This window comes from Lytechinus variegatus, chromosome 2 (genome assembly GCF_018143015.1).
Source record: "Lytechinus variegatus isolate NC3 chromosome 2, Lvar_3.0, whole genome shotgun sequence".
Classification (NCBI taxonomy): domain Eukaryota; kingdom Metazoa; phylum Echinodermata; class Echinoidea; order Temnopleuroida; family Toxopneustidae; genus Lytechinus; species Lytechinus variegatus.
The window spans coordinates 32,557,080-32,578,983 of NC_054741.1; the positions used below are offsets into that span (position 1 = coordinate 32,557,080).

General features: G+C 34.9%; 1 protein-coding gene across 1 annotated transcript in view; it reads right to left on the reverse strand.

The window, feature by feature from the left end:
• Positions 1–2,618: 2,618 nt before the first annotated feature.
• LOC121407882 (multiple epidermal growth factor-like domains protein 6) overlaps positions 2,619–21,904 on the reverse strand; it is a 73,261-nt gene continuing 53,975 nt past the window's right edge. Inside the window, exons 10-14 of the mRNA XM_041599117.1 lie at positions 20,467–20,556; positions 17,232–17,342; positions 16,005–16,034; positions 5,833–5,928; positions 2,619–5,292 (exon numbers count right to left, since the gene is read on the reverse strand). Of these exons, the coding sequence (XP_041455051.1) occupies positions 5,165–5,292; positions 5,833–5,928; positions 16,005–16,034; positions 17,232–17,342; positions 20,467–20,556 (455 nt within the window). The 3' untranslated portion in view covers positions 2,619–5,164. The remainder of the gene's footprint in view (positions 5,293–5,832; positions 5,929–16,004; positions 16,035–17,231; positions 17,343–20,466; positions 20,557–21,904) is intronic.

Consider the following 21,904-nt stretch of genomic DNA (forward strand, 5'->3'; position numbering starts at 1 on the left):
ATAACAAATTTACAATACTGGTTATAAGCTACTGAGATCATTCAATCTGATTGGCTGATCATAAATTTGTTATGGAAATTGTACATTTATCATCATTCCTTTATGAAAAGGAACCCTGGTCTTATTTTCCTTTTCTCCGCCTGTCTCTTATCTCTGAATGTCAAACTTTTTTCTCCTGCGGCAAATGTTTCCTCCAACATTTGTCCACAATTTCCTCACAAGTATGATATGCAATACCTGTACTCCCAAATTGTAATAAATAGCTCTCTATCTTCACAAAAAATATAGCCTTATCAACTAGCAATCTACATCTCTTGACTAGCATTTATTGGGGGAAGGGGGATGTAGTTTGGTCGTTAAATATATCACAGTGATGGGTTGGAAAGGAAATGAAGAATGATGGTCAGATGTTGGGCAGAGGGATAATTTAAGACATGTTTTTGAAATAGCATGCACATGGAGATATCAATGAAATTGGCATGTATATTGGAGGCGGAAGGAAAGATGCAAGGGGAAGATTGAGTTCAGAGAAGGGGGATGGGCAGATTTTGGGAATCCGCTGCTCTCCATAGGAATTTGTTCACATTTCTTGCAATTTATTAATTATCTAGACTCCGTGGGGAAAAAGTTCTATTTCTTATTGGACAGTAAGCTTGCTGTACTGTCATACCAGGAAGATATTAATGGCCGTATGCTGAGTTTGTTTTGTTTTCCCCAAGGGAGCGACAATGTGTAAAATGTTTGGGATTATGAATAAATAGAATATTTGTGTCACTCGGGTGTCACGTCAGCACTGGGTCCCACTCAACCCTAAATTGATGGGCGCCGCGTCTGGGTTCATTTTCCAGTGAATGCTGCCTTAGCCTTGTCAACAACAACAAATTATCCGTGATTTTCTTTTGAGGGGGGTGGGGTCTTGTCAGATTTGCGGGGAAAAGTGCCCCTGGAAAATCTGTCCCAGGATCGGAGCACTTATTCCACACCATTTTGTAATTTGGTTATTGTAGATTGTAAGATTGATTGAGTTACTTGGTCATGGGTGGGTAGTACTTTGGTGTACAAACAGACAACACCCCCATCCCCCACAAAAAAACAGCGTTGTGTAAAATGTTCGGGATTACGAATAAATATGAGGATATTTGTGTCACGCGGGGTGTCACGTCGGCACTGGGCCCCACTCCACCCTAAATTGATGGGCGCCACGTCTGGGTTCATTTTCCAGCGCATGCTGCCTAAGACGTCGAGGGGGGGGGGTAGGGGAGTGCTTTTTTATCAATGTTCACTGGCATGGATTTCGGGCTTGTCAACAACAAACAAATTTCTGTGATTTTCTTTGAGGGGGGGTGTCTTCTCAGATTTGGGGGGGAAAGGTGCCCCAGGAGCATTTTCTCATTCCACTACCATTCATAACTTGGTAATGTAGATTGCAAAATTAATGGTGCACTTCTGAGTTACTTGCTCATGGGTGGATAGCACTTTGGTGTACAGACAGACCTTACCCCCCCCCCCCCCCATCCCAAACCTGGCCTGTTGTGTTGGAAAGGGGCAAAGTACAAGTCGTGGGTGATGCATCCTTGAGCAGGGAAAAGGAAAAAAAATCATTAATTTATTTGTTATCTTAGAAAGAAAAGTCCAAGGACACCGGCGGTTTCAGTGGCGATCATTACGGAAATTTTTTAATCCCTTTTTTCTCAAAAAATATTTTTTTCCCTTATAAGAATGTTGTTGACGAAGGTTGGTATCGTTAAGATAAGTAAAAATTAATTCACCAGTTATCGGTACCTTTAACCAATGGTGCACAAGTTTATCGTAAAATCTCTACTGGTGATCGACTGGATGCCGTATCCAGCGCTATACTGTACACTCTAAAAACAAACCAGTCAAAAATGACTAGTTAATAGGGTCAGCTGATAGGTGCAACTGTTATTCTAGTCGTATTGAACTATTTTCTAGTCGTATTTTACTAGAATAGTTATATCTATATATGTCAGAAATGTGACTAGACAAACCCAGCTGACTACTTGTCTAGTCAATATTATTTGTGTTTATTCGCGATGAAAGGGGGAACTGGCATTCACATGGAGGACCTGGGGTCCGATATCCCCTCCCCCCCCAAAAAAAAAAAAAATAAATAAATAAAAAATAAAAAAGTTTTGCGACCAAGAAAAAAAGGAAAGGAGCGAGTAAAGGAAGAGGAAATGGTAAAATATCTTATTTTTTATATTATGCCAAAAGCTATACAAAAAATAAGATTTTTGTTTCACAATATCAGATCCCCCAATCAAATTTCAAATGACATAAAATGATTAGCTTTTTCATTTCATTTATTCATTCAATTATTGCATACCCACCTTGCTTTATAGGAAACTGTAAATGTCACTGAAGTCGAACAATAAGTATCGGTGACAGTCATTTTGATTTTCATAACATTTCACATTTTATTCACTGTACACACATAAAATATCATCGATCGCTATACAGGTAGAATACACATCATACGTCCTCTCTTCCCCCTATATGGACATAGGTGCTATAATATCGCCAACACATTCTATACACACAATAAAATAATTTGTTACAGAAATTTACATGGTACTTGTTTACATTTTTTAAATAGCTTCTAACATTCAGGAGTGAATAGACCGAGAAATAGATTTAGACTTAATACACATTTTTACTCCATTATTACATAAGTCTCAAAATTGGAGTATAGGTTTTTAATCACGTACTTCTAAAGTGTCCCAATAAACACTTTGATTTTAGCTATAAAGTTACAAATCATAACATATTTCACAATTTCCACAATTAAATATCAGTGAACAAACAACAGCTCGATCATTTTTTTGTCATATAATTCCTGACTTCTCTTTTTGGTCCTTTTTTTCAATATGAAACTTTCAACTTTGTACAAACCTTTTCCTCCTTCTTTCGATGATGAACAATATCAAACGACACTCTCCTAATAAATAAAGAAGTACTTAAACATCGAAATATATTACCTTGATTATTCAAATCAAGCCGATATCTGGATAAATTACAACTACCCTTTAACTTACATGTATTTAACAATTCAAGTCCCTCGAACGAAAACTTTCATTCCAATGAAATCTTCATGTTATTCCATATGACCTTTCATCGGGGAAATCGAGCATACTTTATTTTTCCGGTTCGTGGTTACATCTAATTTGACTTCGTGGCATTCATCCAATGGGTGGAACAGGTTCGAAATAATTTTCGATTTCTTTTAAGTTTACGGACTGATTAGTCCCAGGAACGCTGTATTTTCCAACTCTGTTTATATTTAGAACAACGGGCTTACAGTTTTTACGAATTTATATTGTTTACTTCATTTAACATGGCTGCTAAAAGAGTACTGTTTATTCAGCGTACGAGGCATGTGTGAGACTGCATAACTTCATTTTACGATAAATTTATGAATGTAACAAGAGTCCCAACCCCAGACTATAAATTCCGTAGATTGAAAGTCAATCTCATATATTGTGGTCAGGAACCAATCAAAAATTGGATCAAAAGTTCCAATCAAACAAGATTGAATTCTAAATCTATTTTGTACTGGTCCCTGGTCGCAATTTATTTTCAATCTAAGGAATTTAGAGAATGAAGTTTGGAATTATACAGAGAAAAAAAATGTGGAGGTATCGTTACATGACACTTAAACCATGGGTCGCGGGTTCGAATCCCACCCGGCGCCGCATGTCCTTTGGCAGTGCACTTATCCACGTTTGTCACTCTCTATCCAGGTGTAAAATGGACATAGAAAGTTATATATTACATTGGCTTGCGTGCACCGTTAAAAAATGGTTGCCTGGCCAGGATACTCCCCAGGGAGTGGGGATAGTGCACTTTATGTGCGAAACAGTGATTGATCCAATGACCAAAGTAATAATTACATGTAAAGCGCTGACAAGCACAAAGTATGAAGCGCTATATAAATGTACCTATTATTAATATCGTTGATAAGTGGCACATTGTATTTTTAAGACCTTAATGAAATGGTGATCAATGAATTTATTATATTGGCCTACGTATACATTTACCTCGATTTCTTTTTTTGCGGACATAAAAAAAGTTTTTATTACGTTTGCTCCTTGCTCTTTGCATAAATTCTTACTTTGAAAATTACTGTTATTTTTTTTATTTTATTGTCTGTGCCAAATAATTATATTTAGGTTTACTAGGACGATGACTAATTTACTATCAGTTCTATCAAGATTTCGTTTGTGCAAAACATGAAACACATACCAGTCTAAAATATCGTTCTTTTGACTAACTTCTAAGCTACCACGTTAGAACGTTAGATTTTCTATAACGAAAATAAATTACTCTTTATACGAAAATAAGTAACAGAGTTAATATTCCCAAAGATTTATGAATACAACATGAGCTAACATAAATATATACCTTTCCGACAAAATAATGCAAAGTGAAACCTTGTTGCAATATCTGACTATTAAGATGTTTTGTTTTAGTTACATAAACAGAAAGATCAACCAAAGTGACATAGACTAAGCAACCATGGCCAATATGACGCCTCACTGATGATTTGTTACAAATCTACTGATTTGCCCGTCGTTGTTTAAAGTAATATAATAAAATAAATACGTAAAATCGGTCTTTACCATATTGTAAAATACTATGGCTTGCTGAATTTGGCGATCACAAATGCCCCATAACCATGATAAAACAAAGCTTATAGAAATTGATCATTACAGCCGATTTGACAGATTGATTGCACATAAGGCAATCGTGGAAATCAGAACTACTATTAGTTAAGCCAATAAAAATCATATATGCGTTACAAAATAATGATTCCAAATGCATATGTCTTCCTTTAACTACAAAACATATTTGATATTTGTTGCATGTACCTCGCAGATAGTCATTCAACGATTACGAGCAATAACTCGAAATAAATAATTTTGAAGAACGAAACTACAGCGAGAACAAGTACAGAGTCAGTTTTTTTTATATAAGATAAGTCCCTTTAAGATCTACACAAGATACACCTATACATGATACCGTACACATAGACTCGTTTTAAAGCTCTTTATCAATCAATCTTTCTCCATAATTCCTCGAGTGTTACGGGCAATTTGTTTTCCATCATCGGATTTTGTCGGCTTCATTTCGGAAGGCTTCGGGATCACTCGGTAATGTCTAGCGGCGGTGAGCACAAATCACACGATACTGGGCAATAATGTCGAGCGTAATCGCGATTGTCACAAAGTCTGGTGGACCATCGGCAGTGGTGGAACTTGTCCCGGCATTCCACTATTTTTTTTTTGGGGGGGGGCAAAAAGTAAATATTACAAAAAAAATATTAATTTCATGTTGGATTAAATCACCGCGTTAATCTCATTGAGAATAAACGTATTGTTTCATCAAAACATAAATGTGAATATACATTATACAGGCGAAATTGTTATTCAATTCAATATTCTAACTTGACTTCACTAAGGCAGGCATGACAAATCAGAAGTATAAATTTGTGAATTCAGTAAATGATCATCGCATATTAATAGGAGTCACACTGTCCGATATGTTCATCACTATAGGGAACATATGCTTATAGGTAATGGCCTACTTTATCCAGGGCGGATCCAGGATTTCCCCAAAAAGGGGGCATTTTTTTAGAGACAAAAAATGCAAGCTCCCATAAAAAGGTCTCAATTTACATAAGGCAAAAAATCCACCTCTGTATTATACCCTTTAACCAACCTCATTATGAACCTAACTTTTGGCAAAGAAACTTTGTTATCAATGTAAGTTTTGTTGAACATTTGGTAAAGATTCATGATAGTTTATACTCACATGAGCAATCATCTCCAAACCATCCATCCGGGCATTCACATTCACAAGCTGATTCCTGAAGACTCCCCCCATTCTTACATCTCTTGCGACAGTTACCTGATAAAGATAACAAATTATATAAAGTTTGATTTTTGCTATGGCACCGGGAATAGATGTTAAGTTTTGTTTTAGGTGGATTGTAAATGCTTTTTTGTTCTCTTTGTTCTCAAGATAGGGGCGATTTCGTTCATTTATGCTCCTTTTTGTTTTTTGTTTTGATTTGAACGATTTTATTTCTTCTCATTTCGTTCTGTTGTGTTTTGGGGGCATTGCATTTGTTTTGCATTTAATTTTGTTAGAGGTTTCTCAGCTGTACGCAGCGGGAGAATGGGGTGGGGCAAAGAAACCCCCCCCCCACCACATTGTTTTCAAGACGTTTTTCCTCCATAAAATAACACTCAAAGTGTACTCCACATTCATTTATTTTAATCTAGAAATACAACAACGTCCTTATATACTTTTACGTATTCTCGAACATTTTGTAAAATTATGTTTACCCGTGCTCAGTTCTAAGGTTGTGTTGTTGTAAATCTTCTATTGTTATAAAGTTCGGCCTCTTACATGATTCAACAGCACGGCTTGGTAGAGGGTATATCTACTTTGTTTTTAGTTTATAAAAATTCTACACGGTGAGAGTGTTTTGGACTGACTGATGAAACATTGGAAACATCGGTAATTAGCAAAAGACCTCGTGCTAAATGGGGATTAAACTTAATTAAGTATACGACATAGAAGATAACAAATTATCTTAGGACAATGGTGAACCTAGCCCTTCATCATAATAAATGAAGTAATTTGAGAGATTGGCAAAACAACGTAACTTCCTTTATTTTTTCCATCATTTTCCGCCTACACGTTTTTGCATGAAATTTAAGTATTGAAACTGCTGACAATTTTGCGCCTGGTCGTGATGGTATTTCAGTGCGTGTATGTCATACCTCGGTTTCGTTCCATTTATATTTCAATTAAAAACTAGGCGAATGAAACGCTCGGGGAAATTACCTGAAAATCATTTCAAGCCTCCAATGATCACTTAGTTTTTTAAACTATCAGACTAAAGCTACAACCAGGAGGAGATAGGGACTCTGTTATATATGGACGCCATGCTTGTTCGTGGGTTGGCAACAGGTCATCAAGAGCCTTAGGAAGGTATTTTTGGTACCTTAAATAGTACGCCTTCTTACCATAAACAATGTTCAAAATAATATTCTATTTTCACGATAGGGTAAAGTATATCAACATTTGACCCAGCCATCACGGAGGGGGGGGGGGGCGGTAGTTTGGATAAATAATCAATGTATGTATGTGCCAAAATCCGGGGTCAATTCATGCTGTAAATTACAATTATCTTGTAAGATATACAGAGCAAATCCACTTCCTCGTATAACTTATCAATTTTAACGAGGTTATTGCTCGTAAATTGGATGGAACGATCTAGTTCGATATTCAATTAATTGAATTACTCTACTTGTCTTCAATTTCACTTTGAATGATGTCTGTTCGTGCACAATAATAACTTTACTAGTTCCAGTGCCATTTTACTATTTCCAGTTGTGCTCAAAAGTAACCCCTTAACAAAATACACTCCTTTATGCTGAATGTTGATGTGCACTCAAAATTCCAATTATTTAAAATAAATATCCAGATCGGCTGCGAATGGTGACCAGGCAAATTTTGGAATTATTTTTAATCTTTAGGATTAACTTTTAAATCTCAAATGATTTAAATTCAAATCTTTTAGCTTTATGTTTAAATCGTAATAGTTTAAATCTTAATCTAAAATTCGGCTGGTCATTATTCACAGCCGATCTGGATTTATTTTAAATTCTTGGAATTTAGAGTGTAGACGGCAACACTTTAGTGAGCCCATATAAACAAAATGTTATTTAATGTATAATTCTATCGCCTGACTTCAAAATTAGATATCTAAAAAAGGCAGATCTTCAACACTTTGAATATGTTCAATTTCTGGTGGGGTGGTTCACTAAGTTTTTAGCACCACTTTACATGACAGTATAAGTTGATTTGAGAAATTGTGTTGTTACCAGAAAGAGCATTTGTGCCTTAAAGTTACCGAAATTATGAACAAGCCACCCCCTCCTCCCCCACCTCCTAACGCAATTGTGAATATTTTGGGGCACATAACTTATTTTTGTTTAATACCATGTTCCCTTCACATTCCCGTATACCATCATGGTAACCGGGCTCAGATACAAGGTTTCAGCGGGTGTATATAGCAAAGTTATCGTGTCGTACGTATAGTGTTTAATGAAACTGGGCACTGTAATGGCCTGGTAAGGGCTTATGGGTTACTCTTTATATATAAAACCTAATTTTTTAGCCCTATTCACCAAAATATGGGTGAGGGATGACGTTTTGAAGGTATTTTGCTCAAGGGACTTGCAGTCACGTGTTTGACCACGCTGGGAAGGGTGGTGTTATGGCAAAAACTGACCCCTAATGCCAATTAGGGGCATTTTCCAGGTATAAAAAAATCACTACTGACCACAAAGCAAACCGCAAGTATTTCCTGCAAAGTTTACTTTGATAAGGATTTTGTATGGAAGTCGATGACCAGATACATCAATTACACAACTTTTTGAAAATACCATTGACAAAATTAATTTCATCAAAATTATCTGTCTGTGCAACAATTTGAAGTCCGAGTTTGCTGATACGAAAAACATTCTGGCCATACATTTAGGACTATCTGGGAAAATATGTCAAAATAGCTTAATTGCTCTCAATTGTGGAAAATTAATGTCCAATATTTATGAAACTAGTGAAATATTTCTGAATTTAATGTGATAAGTAAAATTCCAGCCAAAATAGTATTTTTAGTATTTCCACGATTTATGAATGTATTGAAACATTTAAGTGATTCAACATCAGAACTAAATGTCTTATAAAGCGTTTCTTGTAAGAGAAGGAAGCAAGAGGTCAATGAAAAAAAAAATCAAAACATTAATGAAAATGTTTCAAGTCTATTTTTATAGCAATTTTGTCATACGATTGAATGGTTTTATAATTTGTTAATTTGTGACTATGTTTGTTTATATATTTATTCTAATATGTATTAATGATGTATTTCATCTTCTTTAGTTAGCAAGGAAGTTTGTAACATGCAGTGTTAAAAATTATGATATAAATTTCTTCGCCATTTTCGTATTGTCTTGCCATTTTCGAGTGGGAATTTCTCGCGCAACGTCATGGAGGACGGCCGCAACCCGTTGTCTTCTGACTAGAAAATTTCGCCTAGGACCCAAATTCAGGATGTAATACACCTCAAACTTTGGAAACTAATCTAGTATGAGTGACTCTGCAAAGCATAATCCAGGACGTGACCCATATTTTCTTCGTCAAAAGAGAAAAAAAGGTGATAAAAGTGACTCAAATAGGGACTCAACTACTCGACCACGTGCACCCGCACCGCAACACACAGACGCCCCATCTACAGGCAGCATTACACCAGAAAACACCGCAGAAAAGGCGACGTTTGCTCATCCCATAACTTCACACACAGATACGCAAGAATCAAACATGGCGGACAAAAACGAACCGGTGAGTCATGCTGAATTTCTAAAGGTCACAAACACAATTATTGACAAAATTGATAATATGAACTCGAATGTTTCTTCTCTGAGAAAGGAGATCATAGACATCAAGAAATCAATAGCTGATTTAGAGAAATTTGCTACTGACTCTTCTGATAGGCTAACAAAAATTGAAAATGAATCATTGCCAAACATGCGAAAGGAAACACAAAGAGTAGAGTCTGACTTGAATGTGAAGCTTAGTGCACTTGAAATCTACGATAGAAAAATGAATCTGTTGCTATATGGGGCAAAACGAGAAACTGATGAGAACATTGTCCATGTGGTGGGAAAGGTCTTCAAAGAAATGGGTATCCAGCAAGATATACTCCTCAGTAATGCTCACCGCCTACCCCGCCGTGCTCAAGGCGGCACCCAACAATCGCCAGAACCAGTCATCATCAGATTTGTCTCGATGATGGATCGAAACAAGGTCTTGAACGCCTACCAGCAGAGGACATCAAGAAGAGGAGACAAGACCCCTACGCAGTCACAACAATTCCCATGGAGATTCGTCGTAGATTTACCTCCTCAATTGAAAAAGCATCGATACCTACTCGAGAAAGAGGCCTACAGAATCCGTAAAGAGGAAAATAAGTCGACTAGAATCAGGCTGATTGGAGTCAAGTTGTATCTACAAACCAGAGAAAGGGGCTCAATCCACTCAGAATGGAAAACTGTGAATGGCTAGCTTTGCAGATTTACTCATCATCAAGTTTGGATCATTATACTTTTGACTTTCGGACTTTCCTGAAAAAAAAGAATCATCCCAAGCGGTTTATATTACCTTCATTTAACTTTGGACTACATCCATTCCATTTCTAGTGCTTGGTTTTCATTTTTTGAGTTCTTAATACATTGCTTTTTCCATGTCATACTAAAGAAAGTAAGCACATGTTTTCAGATTTTTGCCTAAATGAACTGATGGGCAATGGAATGTTTTTGTTGTTGTTTATTACATGAAACAAAATGAATAGGCCTATTTTCCAGTACAAGATAACAATTTACCTGGATGATAACAAAACGTTTTGAAAAAATAGAAAAGAACTTGCAGGGGGTTTTTGTGCCAAAATGGAAAGGGCATAGAGAATACTTTAGTTTTTTATGAGACCCGGTATTAAAATTTAAAAAATCCTTTCTGCTTCTTTTGTACTGCTCAAATAAAGAAAATTGAGTGTTTTTATGTCATGGTTTTTATTCATAGCATGGATGATAAAGACTTAGTTGCTGCCTTTATACATGTAATATATATTTTTTATGCATCTCCAAAAAATAGAGATATCAAATAAGGAGGTGGTTAACCTTTGAAGGAAATTTTAATTTCATGTTTTTAAGGCCTTTAGAGTTGGTTAAACCTTTCAACATGTTCAAGACCTAATGATTTAAGGTTTTCAGTTATGTATTTGATATGAAAAAAATGTGGCTGTACTTTAAAATTTCTTTTATTTTTTTTTCTTTGTTTGTTTTTTTTGTTATTATTGGGTACTTTGTAATAATATGAAAGAAGACAAAGGAAGGAAAGTAATATAAAAGAAAGAACGTGAATAACGTGTAGCTCAAGTAAACTGGTATAGTTTTCACCAATGTTATTTGTATATCTATGGAAAAGTAGTAAGTATGCGAGAAAATAAGGAATAAGTACATGTACCAACGGTTTCAGAAAGTTTGTTTTATTTATTGGATGATATTTTTAAAATGCTGTTAAAAAACAAAGGACTTTCATCTATATGCAAGGCTGTGCATTCAATTGACTAAATAATCTTTATAATTTTGATAATGCAGAATGAGCCGTGGCATTAACAACGCATACTTCTTTCACTTAGATACTGGTTGTTTTATGTAGATTATTTCTGGTTGCCTTGCGCACGAAATTTTTGCACGAAATGTACATAGACATTTTTACAGTGCCTAAAAAGTAGTGGATTTCAGTTTCTATTCTTAGCATAATATGGAAGGCCTGGATAAGGACCTAGGCGCGATGGTATGCGCCATGTCTTTCTTGTTCGTTTCGCGTGAAATTATGTTTAGTGTTGTCTTGTTTGTGTGTCAAGTGTTTATGTTTGTTTATGTTTGTTGTTTTGTGTTTGTGTTGTCAGTGTTAACAAAAAATAAAAAAGCCTCCACAGGAATTGTTATTCATAACTTAATGCTAGATTCAATGTATGATGGGTAGTTTCAGTATAATTTCTTTGAACTGTCGAGGTTTAGGAAATAGTAAAAAAAGAAATGATGTCTTAGAATATATTAAGGCAAAAAAGTTTCATATCTGCTGCTTGCAGGACACTCACTTTGTAAGTGAAGACGAAGTTTCAATAAAACGTATTTGGGGAGATAATTGTTTTTTTAGTCATAAAACGTCTAATGCTAGGGGTGTAGCCATTCTCTTTGCGGAGGGTGTTATTTTTAATATAAATCAAATTAAAAGGTCAACCGAAGGGAATTTTGTTGCTTTAGATCTCCAGATATATGATTATAATATAACATTGATATCTCTATACGGCCCTAACCAAGACAATGTTAACTTTTATTCAGATGTTGAAAATATTGCATTAGAATTTGAAAACCCTTTAACAATTTTTTGTGGTGATTGGAATTTGGTCCAAAATTTTGATAAAGACACATTTAATTATGTCCGTTTGAATAATCCAAACGCAAAGAAAAGAGTTGATGAAATGAAAACTAACTTAAGTTTGGTGGATCCATGGAGAGAATTACATGAACATGAAAAGATATTTACATGGCGCCAACCCACTCCATTTAAGGCAGCCAGATTGGATTATTTTCTTGTATCTCATGAATTAATGTCTCTTGTCAACAGAATAGAAATTCTACCGGGATATAGAACTGATCATTCGTTGGTGAAGTTATCATTGAATCTAAATCATTGTAAGACAGGACCGAGTTACTGGAAATTTAACAATTCATTGTTAAAAGATGATATTTATATAGAACTGATTAAAGGTGTTATTCAACAAACAATTGATACCTACTCAACTCGACCGGTAAGATCCGGTGGAAATGTAGTCGATGGTAAAAATCCTTTGTATGAGTTTAATGTAAGTGATCAGCTGTTTTTTGATACGCTGTTAACAGTTGTTAGAGGTGAAACAATTTCATATGCTGCAGCAAAAAAGAAAAAAACCGTTAATCTAGAAAATGATTTAGAGAAAGAAATTGTAAATTTAGAAAAGAATCTGGTTTTAAATACAAGTATAGAAAGGGGGTTAACTGTTTTGAATGAGAAGAAAGCTCAGTTAGAGTCATTGAGAAAAGAAAATAATGAAGAAATAAAGATGAGATCCAGAACTAAATGGATGGAGTTCGGAGAGAAACCATCCAAATATTTCTTAAATTTAGAAAAGAAAAATGTTGTTAATAAAAGAATATGCAAATTGATTACCAATGAAAATAAGGAAGTAACAACACATGAGGATATTACATCAGAAATTGTTTCTTTTTATTCACAACTATATGAAAGGCACCCTGTTATAAATACTGATTTAAATGCAATGATAAACAATGATGAACTAAATAAATTAACAAATGCTATGTCACGGAATTTAGAAGGAGAGCTCTCCATCGACGAGGTTTATTACGCCCTAACAAATATGAAAAACAATAAATCTCCTGGTCTAGATGGATTCACTGTTGAATTTTTTAAACATTTTTGGAAGGAAATCCATATATTTTTAGTTAGATATTTAAACTCTTCATTTTTATCTGGTATGCCTTACATACAGAAGTTGGGAGTTATTACTTTAATCCCAAAAGGAAATAAAGATAGACACTATTTAAAAAATTGGAGACCCATATCATTATTAAATGTCGTATACAAAATAGGATCTACTTGTATAGCTAATAGATTGAAGAATGTACTCCCTCTTCTTATTCATGAAAATCAGAAAGGGTTTATGTCCGGACGCTTTATCGGAGAAAACATCCGCTTGTTATATGATATATTATTATATACTGAATTAAACGATATTCCCGGTTTATTGTTACTTATAGATTTTGAGAAGGCATTCGATTCAATTTCTCATGACTTTATTCGCAATGTACTACACTTCTTTAAATTCGGTCCGACCATTGTTAAATGGTTTGATGTGTTTTATGAAAATGCTCAATCTTGTGTTTTAATCAATGGACACCTGTCTCCCAGATTTTCAATAGAGCGAGGCTGTCGCCAAGGAGATCCATTGTCTCCATATATTTTTCTATTATGTGCTGAAATACTTGGCGTTTTGTTTCGACAATCAATGTCAATAGATGGTTTGAGGATGCCCTCTGGTAAATGTCATAAAATATTACAGTATGCAGATGACACTCTTCTGACATTAAACGGTTCAGAAAGAGAATTGAGTAGTGCTTTTGACATCTTGGAAAAATATAAAACAATTTCAGGTTTGACTGTTAATATAACAAAGACACATGCAATATGGATTGGAGGATACAAGAACAAGAAAGACTGTATTCTTGCCAACAGGAATTTGAATTGGGTATTTGATGAATACTTCAGATATTTAGGTATAGATTTTTGTACAGATCTTCAGAAAATGACAGTGCATAATTACAATGAAAAGTTTAAAGAAATCAAAAGTCAAATGACTTCATGGTTGAGACGTTACCTGACGGTCCTTGGAAGAGTTACGGTGGTCAAGTCATTGTTTGTGTCTAAATTGAACTACTTAATTCTTTCTCTCCCGAATCCAAGTGAGTTATTTCTAAAAGATGTAAATTCCCAATTTCATAGATTCATATGGGGAGAGAAACCAGATAAAGTAAGTAGAAATCAAATGTCTCAGAGTTATTCTGAAGGTGGAGTAAAAATGATAGACATAAATCTGCATTGCCAGTCATTGAAAATTTCTTGGATGAAAAAAATGATAAACGGTTCCATTGACGGTAATATTATTTGTCTTCTCCACTCTTTTTTGCATAAAACTAAAAACTTGGATCTTTATATGGGAAATAGCTATTTTTTTAGACTGGCACACGAAATTAAAAATACTTTTTGGAAAGAAATGTTCTTAGCGTATAGCACACTGTTATCTATGCACTGTAATGATATACCTTGCCAACCCTTATGGAACAATGATTTTATCAAAATAGGTAATAGCTCAATTCACAGTAGATCTCTAAATAATAGGGGTGTTCGTTTTGTTAATGATATTTTAGATGTACATGGCAATTTCCTCTCTTTGAATGACCTTCAGGAAAAATACAATGTTCAAATAAATTTTCTTTTTTACCGTGGATTATGTGATGCTATAAGAGACGGTTTTAGCAATGGCACACACTTTAGCAAGTTCCAAGAACCTATTATCCCTGATACAATAGCACTTGTTATGAAATATGATAAAGGTTGTTCACACATCTATACGATTCTTAAAAAGAAAAGAAAAGTGGAGTGTAAAAGTTTTCTTAAGTGGAAGTGTATATTCGATATGAATGACAAGCAATGGCAGTCGTATTGCTCTATTGGATTCAGTTGTACTACCGATGTGAATTTACGTTGGTTTCAGTTCAAAATAATGCAACGCATTTTATATACAAATGAAATATTGTTTAAAATTAATTTAGCTCAACAAAAAGAATGTACTTTTTGTAATGTACACCGTGAAACAGTCACTCATCTACTTTGTGAATGTACATGTATTAAACATATATGGGACAAGTTTGAACAATGGATATTTCTTAAAACTGGAAATAGAATATTTTTCTCTAATAAAGAAAAATTATTTGGCTTAAGAGGTTCAAGTAATCATGCATTAAATTGTTTATTGATAGTGATACGGCAAATGATTTACACTTCCAGAGTAAAACATCAATTACCTGTTTTTGATAATATCAAATTTGCACTTCAGAACTATTTCAAGAATGAAAAATATATCGCAGAGTCAAATTGTAAAATGGTAAAGTTTACAAAGAAATGGTTTCAATTACGTGCCATGTTTACATGAGGTGATCTGTTCAGTTCCCTTTCCATGTACAATTATACATATGAATATTATTGTTCATTTACTCCTCGCTTGTTTCTTAAATTGTTTACTATTATGTGAACCTGACAGTTCAATTTATATATTTGTTGCAATTACTGTTGTACTGTATTTCGTTGTTATTAATTTGATTTGTCATTGAGAAGATATCTTGTTATGTTTGAATAATAATAAAATCCCTGTGGAGGGGAAACAAATTGAAAAAAAAAAATTTTCGTATTGTCTTAATCTGAACACTGAAAATTGTCTTTATTTCATATGTTATCCCCACTACATTTCCACTCCTTGATTCCGTTTTTCTACCTGCCCCCACCCCCCCCCCCCCGATCTCCTCTCTCCATATCTCTCTTTCCCTCTCGTAACTCTGCCATTCTTTTCATTTGCCTGCTTTCATAGATATCGTGGGTATATCAATTCAAGATTTCTTGGATCAATTACAAGTTTCTTTCCAGTTCAAGGAAAATTTCTGTAGTAATGATTTATTTTAAGTGAACTTATAAAGATAAAAGGGCAAAATAACCCAAAATGGACTGAAATGTCTCACCTGGTCTTGTATCACCACCAGTGCTGATTTCTGAAAATGGATAAAAAGATAATTTTAACCTAAAAATCAACAAATATCATAAATAATTTTGTACTTGATAATTATGATGAAACTAATTGATAAACATGATAGACTCGGGAAAACGCTTCCAAAACAATGTTCGCGCCAAATTGATTGATACTATTCAGTGCTTTAAAAAATGAGACAAATCCCCCAAATGAGATTAATCCCCCAAACCTTAAGACATTTTTCCAGAATTAATGGATTAACAGGGAAGGGAATAACTTTATCAGCCACGGAAATTTAAGATTAGGTCGTTTCTCCCCATCTTGACAGCGTATATGGGCTTCCTCTCTTCCCCCGTCCTATCGGGGTAGGAAACAAGAGGAAACAGACACGCTCTCTGGGATGAGCAGACGGGAAATGGCGGCTTACAGGTCGAACTTCAGATAAAAAAAAAAGTCTTGACGGGTCCTGTACATGTTACGTGGTTACACAACATTTTAAGGAGCCCACCACCAAATTTATTTACAGGGGAACTGATTTTTTTTTCACTGACGAAAATTAAAAGATGCTGATTATTGTGCAAGTTTGGTGGAGAGCACCACATACATGACTGTTCTGATAAAGGGCACCCCCTTAAAATTCACCTTTATGGTCGTGATAATACAATTTCGCTTTTAAAAACGCTTTTAAAATGCGATATATTTTTTTTACTAATTAAAGACATAGAAAGCCGTTATTATCAAGCACAATTGATTTTAGAGAGGAAAAACTCAAGAAATAACTTGATCGATAAGGAGGAAATTAAGTGAATTCAATGATATTTGTCACCACGGTCACATACCAAATGGAAAAAAAATGTTACCACTGATATATCAAGAAAAAACATAAGCAAGGGTATGTCACAACAAGAAATCATTGTTACAAATGTACAATTCAACAAAATATATATCTTCATAGTACACCAAGGACACGATGATGATGATGATTCCAACTACTTCAACGGCATATCTATATTTTTATATTTCTATTCAGTAGCCATCCAAAGAATGTTTATATATTAATTTTCAGGTGATATTTCAATTCAACTTTTTATTTCACTATCATGTTGAAAGTCATATGAAGATCGTTATGACTGAATACTTTACCCCTTTTGATAAAGTTTCCATTTTAATTAATTGCGTTAATTGCAAAGTCAAGAGTAATACAGGGATTAATACTTACTGCATAGTTCACACATCGCAGGGCAGTTATCTAGTACATACGGGTGCTCATCGTCGCACCAATTCGGATACCATCCGTGATAACAAAGTTGATGCTTATTCTCACACGGTTCTGAAAATAAAGATTAAAAATCGATAAATGTTGTAAAATAAACATCATTCTGTCAGTGATTTTTTTATAGTAACAATATTGCAATAAGAAATGTATCATGCCTGTATATACGATGATAACATTTGTTATATTTTGTTTTTCTTTTGAAAAAAAAATCGAATTACGGTTAGCCTATAAATAATATGCATGAATCCTGCTTGATATTAATGAGGACTTCATCAACAGGCCCATTAAATATGAGTCTACAATAACATTTTTTAATTCTAAAATGGAACCGAGGACTCCGTAAATTTCATTGCGGATTAATTTTTTTATTGATTTATAAATGTTTAACAATTGGCTCCAAAATAAGATATGCAAAATTAATTTTCCCTCGTCAAAATACATTGCACGGTGTGTGCTACAAATCACGATCTCATAGCTTTGACGATTTAACTTTTAGCAACTACTTTTTCATGTGTTTGTATAGTTGTAACATATAGGCGTTGACGTTCTGTGGCTTATGTCCCGCATGGCTCCTATAATTGAAAGAAGACTTTCTAAAATCATACCAGACATATTCATAATGTAAAACTGTTTTTTAAACTCATTAAGGGCTACATCTGTATTAGACCTGACATCGTTAAAATCAGGGACGGATCGAGCAATTTGCCATTCGGTATCATTCAACATCGGGGGGGGGGGGGGTCTCGTTAAAGTAAAATAAAAGTCTTTGCTAATAGCTGGGTGAAACCTGTAACAATTTGGGTTCACAATTAGGGAATAGCACTGGCGGATCAAGGGGGCTGGTCCGTGCCCCCCCCCCCCTTGAGAAGCAAAATTAAAATTTTTTATGTAAAAATGCCATTAAAACAGAAGTGTGCCCCCACCCCCCCCCCTTTTTTTTAAGTGAAGTCCGGTTTTTTTTGGCTTGTCAAATGTTTTCGGGGACGAAATATCTTTATTTTTTGGTTAAAACCTCTTTTTTTTCTTGTCAAATTTTTCCTTGGAACAATGACTCCCACCCTCCTTTCGAGAAAATGTCTAATTCATCGGCCTTGTTCCTTTGCCATCTAAATTTTCCATCACGCAGCGCATAAAATGTTTGATGGGCTGTCTAATGATTACATCACCGCAATTTTAATTGATCTTTAATCTTGGAAGCCCCAACGTGGCACGAAAAAATAAACTAGTGTTCATAGTTTACTATGAGCACGTACTTTAATTCGTCCCACCTGTTAATTGACAAATCAATACTTGTCCCAGAATCTTGTATATTTTGATTGCTTATTTATATTCCCCTTTTTGTTTCTGTCTCAGAAATGAATTTTAACTAAAATACTTTAGTCATGCTTATAGTACGAGACCGTGAGAGGTTTGTGATTTGAGATAATCAAAATAATAAGGGTAATGAATGTGTTCCAACTTAAACTACTTAGGTCATCTCCTAGCAAAGATGGGGGTGATTATCAAAACGACATGAGGAACCAAACAACCAATTAAACAATGACAAACCTATAGTTCAAAACCTACGTGAAAGGAAAACATCTTTTTGATAAAAAGAAATGCGGCTTTTCCGAAAAGAGCCTAAAGTCCACATGGTTTCAATGCAGACTTTAATTGTGACATTTCACTTCAACATGAATGACAAATGTGTCTGTCTTCAATTCTGGTATAAAGTTTACAGTTTCTAAAGGAACTGATGAATTTCGAAAATATACATGTCCCTGCTTGAAAATAAACTCGCACTTTTATGAAGTAGTTAGGCCTATGTATAAAGTTATTTTATGAAAGATTTATTCCAGCATTTTTAATCATTTATCTTTTTTAAGGTTTATTTTGTTTGCATTTATAAATCATATCCTGTCAATGTCATTCTATGAACTACACCAAAGTAAGACATAATGATATATTTAAGGAAAAAATGTTATTACAATATCTTATCATCAGGTGCGTCTGAATTTGATGATTGATGGCTTTTTTCTCCTAAAAATTCTTTAACATCCATAGCAACGCTGGATGAAGCTCACCGGTTGGTTGGCATAACTTTCCACTAAATCACAAAACCGTCTCATCATTCAACGACTAATTGAAGTACATACTACAACTGCCACTATTAATCATAATTGAATGTGTTAAATCATCGCTCGAAGTGTTACGATGGGCTTGATAGATGGGAGGCGAAAGAACGCAAGAGTTGTTTGAGTGCTAAATGATACTCATTTAAATTGGAATGACCCGGCCCTGGTTATAGCGTTTAATGAAGGGACTTGTCGAACGTTTTATTCAACAGGTCCTGTTTTACCCGACAATCACCACAGTAACTGTGCTTCTCAGCCAGTCAAAATCAAGGAAAGTTGTCAGTTCTAAAAACTGGTCGGACCTAAATGTTCATGAAACACTCCCCAAAAATGTAATTCGTTAATATATAGTTCCACGGGTTTACCAAATACATGCTGATATCGGAACAACTCAAATTCATCTAATTGAAATAAGCTATAAAATATGGAAGGTATAATTTTCTTAATTAACGGACAAATAGATAGAGAACATGCATCTTGTTGATTTGACTTCAATAACCATAATATATAGCAATAACAGCTGCAGTGAATCTATAACATATTCCATGTACAGTTCATCAAAGTTATATTCGTGCAATTTTTTATATAGTGACATGTTCATCCCATGTTTTTTTTAACAATGCAACCCTAAACGACACGGATTTGTAATATAAAGTCCCAATAATAGCTTTTGTTTATTTATTTCTTTCTTTATTTAGTTAAGTTTCATTTACACAGGGTAGACCTCCGTGGTAGCCCATTCAGTTATAAAAAAAATGATTTGAAAAGAGACAATGCTCTTCTTGAATGCTCCTCCAGTCGATCTGCATAACGCAAACATTTTGTTAGTATGTATACCTTTCCATTTTGTTAAACGTATAAATAAGAGAAAGCTCGATTTCAAAGTGTGCCCCAGATTTGAAGTCTTTGATACGACTCAAAAAGTGCAGCCAACCCATGAAAGCCCGTGTATTGGGGGAACCCCATCCAGCTAACATGCCCTTAATTATACTCTTTTATTTGTTTGATTTCACTTAACCCATTTCAAAATGATGTAATACTTTTGATGGTTGTTAGTGTCTTACCTGAACATGTTAAGCCCATCCACCCATCATCACAAGTACACTGGCACGTCGCTTCGTCTAAAGTTCCATGGATACACTTAATGTCACATTCTACAAAAGAAAGAAGGAAATTAACATTTGAAGTTAAGGAAACACTGAATAGCGATAAAAAACTGCCATTTTGCTACAGCCATGAGGTTCCATGGACGATGTTTGCGCTCAGTTAATTATTATTTTTGATTACACAGCAAAAACTGTGGTGTTAACTGGTGTACATAGAGGACCACACCAGTTATTTTACACCGGTGTTAAATTGGTGGTATAAGTTTTACAACTATAGGTGTTATTACAACACCCATGGTTGTTACATTTACACTCTTTGGTGTTATGTTCAATCTCTAGGGTGTTATTTTAACACCTCAGGGTGAGGTCCTCTATTAACACCAATTGGTGTCAGTTTTAACACCACAGTTTTTACAGTGTACTATTGGAAAATAGAAACTATAATTACATCTGTGATTCCATTTCTCTTTCTCAGAGAAACACCTTCGGAATCATTGGATATCATAGCTTAACTATAAGCTTAACTAAAAACATGTCTTTGTGTTATTACAATATTGAGTTAACTCGAATTATCGGTATATTAAAATAAATTTATATTGAATACCGACCTTTTATCCATAGAATTGGCATAAATGATACAAATGATACAGAAAAAGGTTAATGCATTTGACACAAGAATGGAACATATGAATTCGCGGCAATATCGAAATTACAAACCGTTGTCAATTCAATATTCATCAATAAGGATGAGAAATGTGTGTGGATTTGAGTTTTGTCAGACGTGTATCAATCAGATATGATTATTTACGTCTGGGACCGACCTTTAACGTCACCATCCGAAAGACGTGACCAGGGCTCGAACCTTGAACCTCTGCATCAATTTGTAACTTCCCCACAGCTTGTTATACAGGCGCCCGCCACATCGCCCAGTATGGGAAATGGTAAGGGATGCAATGAAAATATGACAGCTATGATCCGATTTTCCCGGTTAACTACATCGTTATCTATATACGCTAATCAACTCATGAACTAATTTTTCACCAGAGTAAGGCCCCCGGTACAAAGACGAGGGCAAAGAGAACCCCTACTTTCAATCTTTCTGCTAATGCCGACTCAGTCACACTAACGCGATTAACTTCAGATTGATCAAAGAAATTGCGTTATTTCCAGTAACCGAATATCGATCGATGGACAGTTGATTTTCTTGATGTGATCTTTGTGCGGGGATTAGGTTGACTCGGGATGGGAATGAATGAGAAATGAAGACGAGACTTGTAAGGCAACGGGGATGCATCGTGATGGAACGTGAGTTATTCGTATTAAAACATCACATCTCGTTACCCTACACCAATATGGTATGCCGAGACCGTGCGTAATAATACAAGGGGGTGAGGGC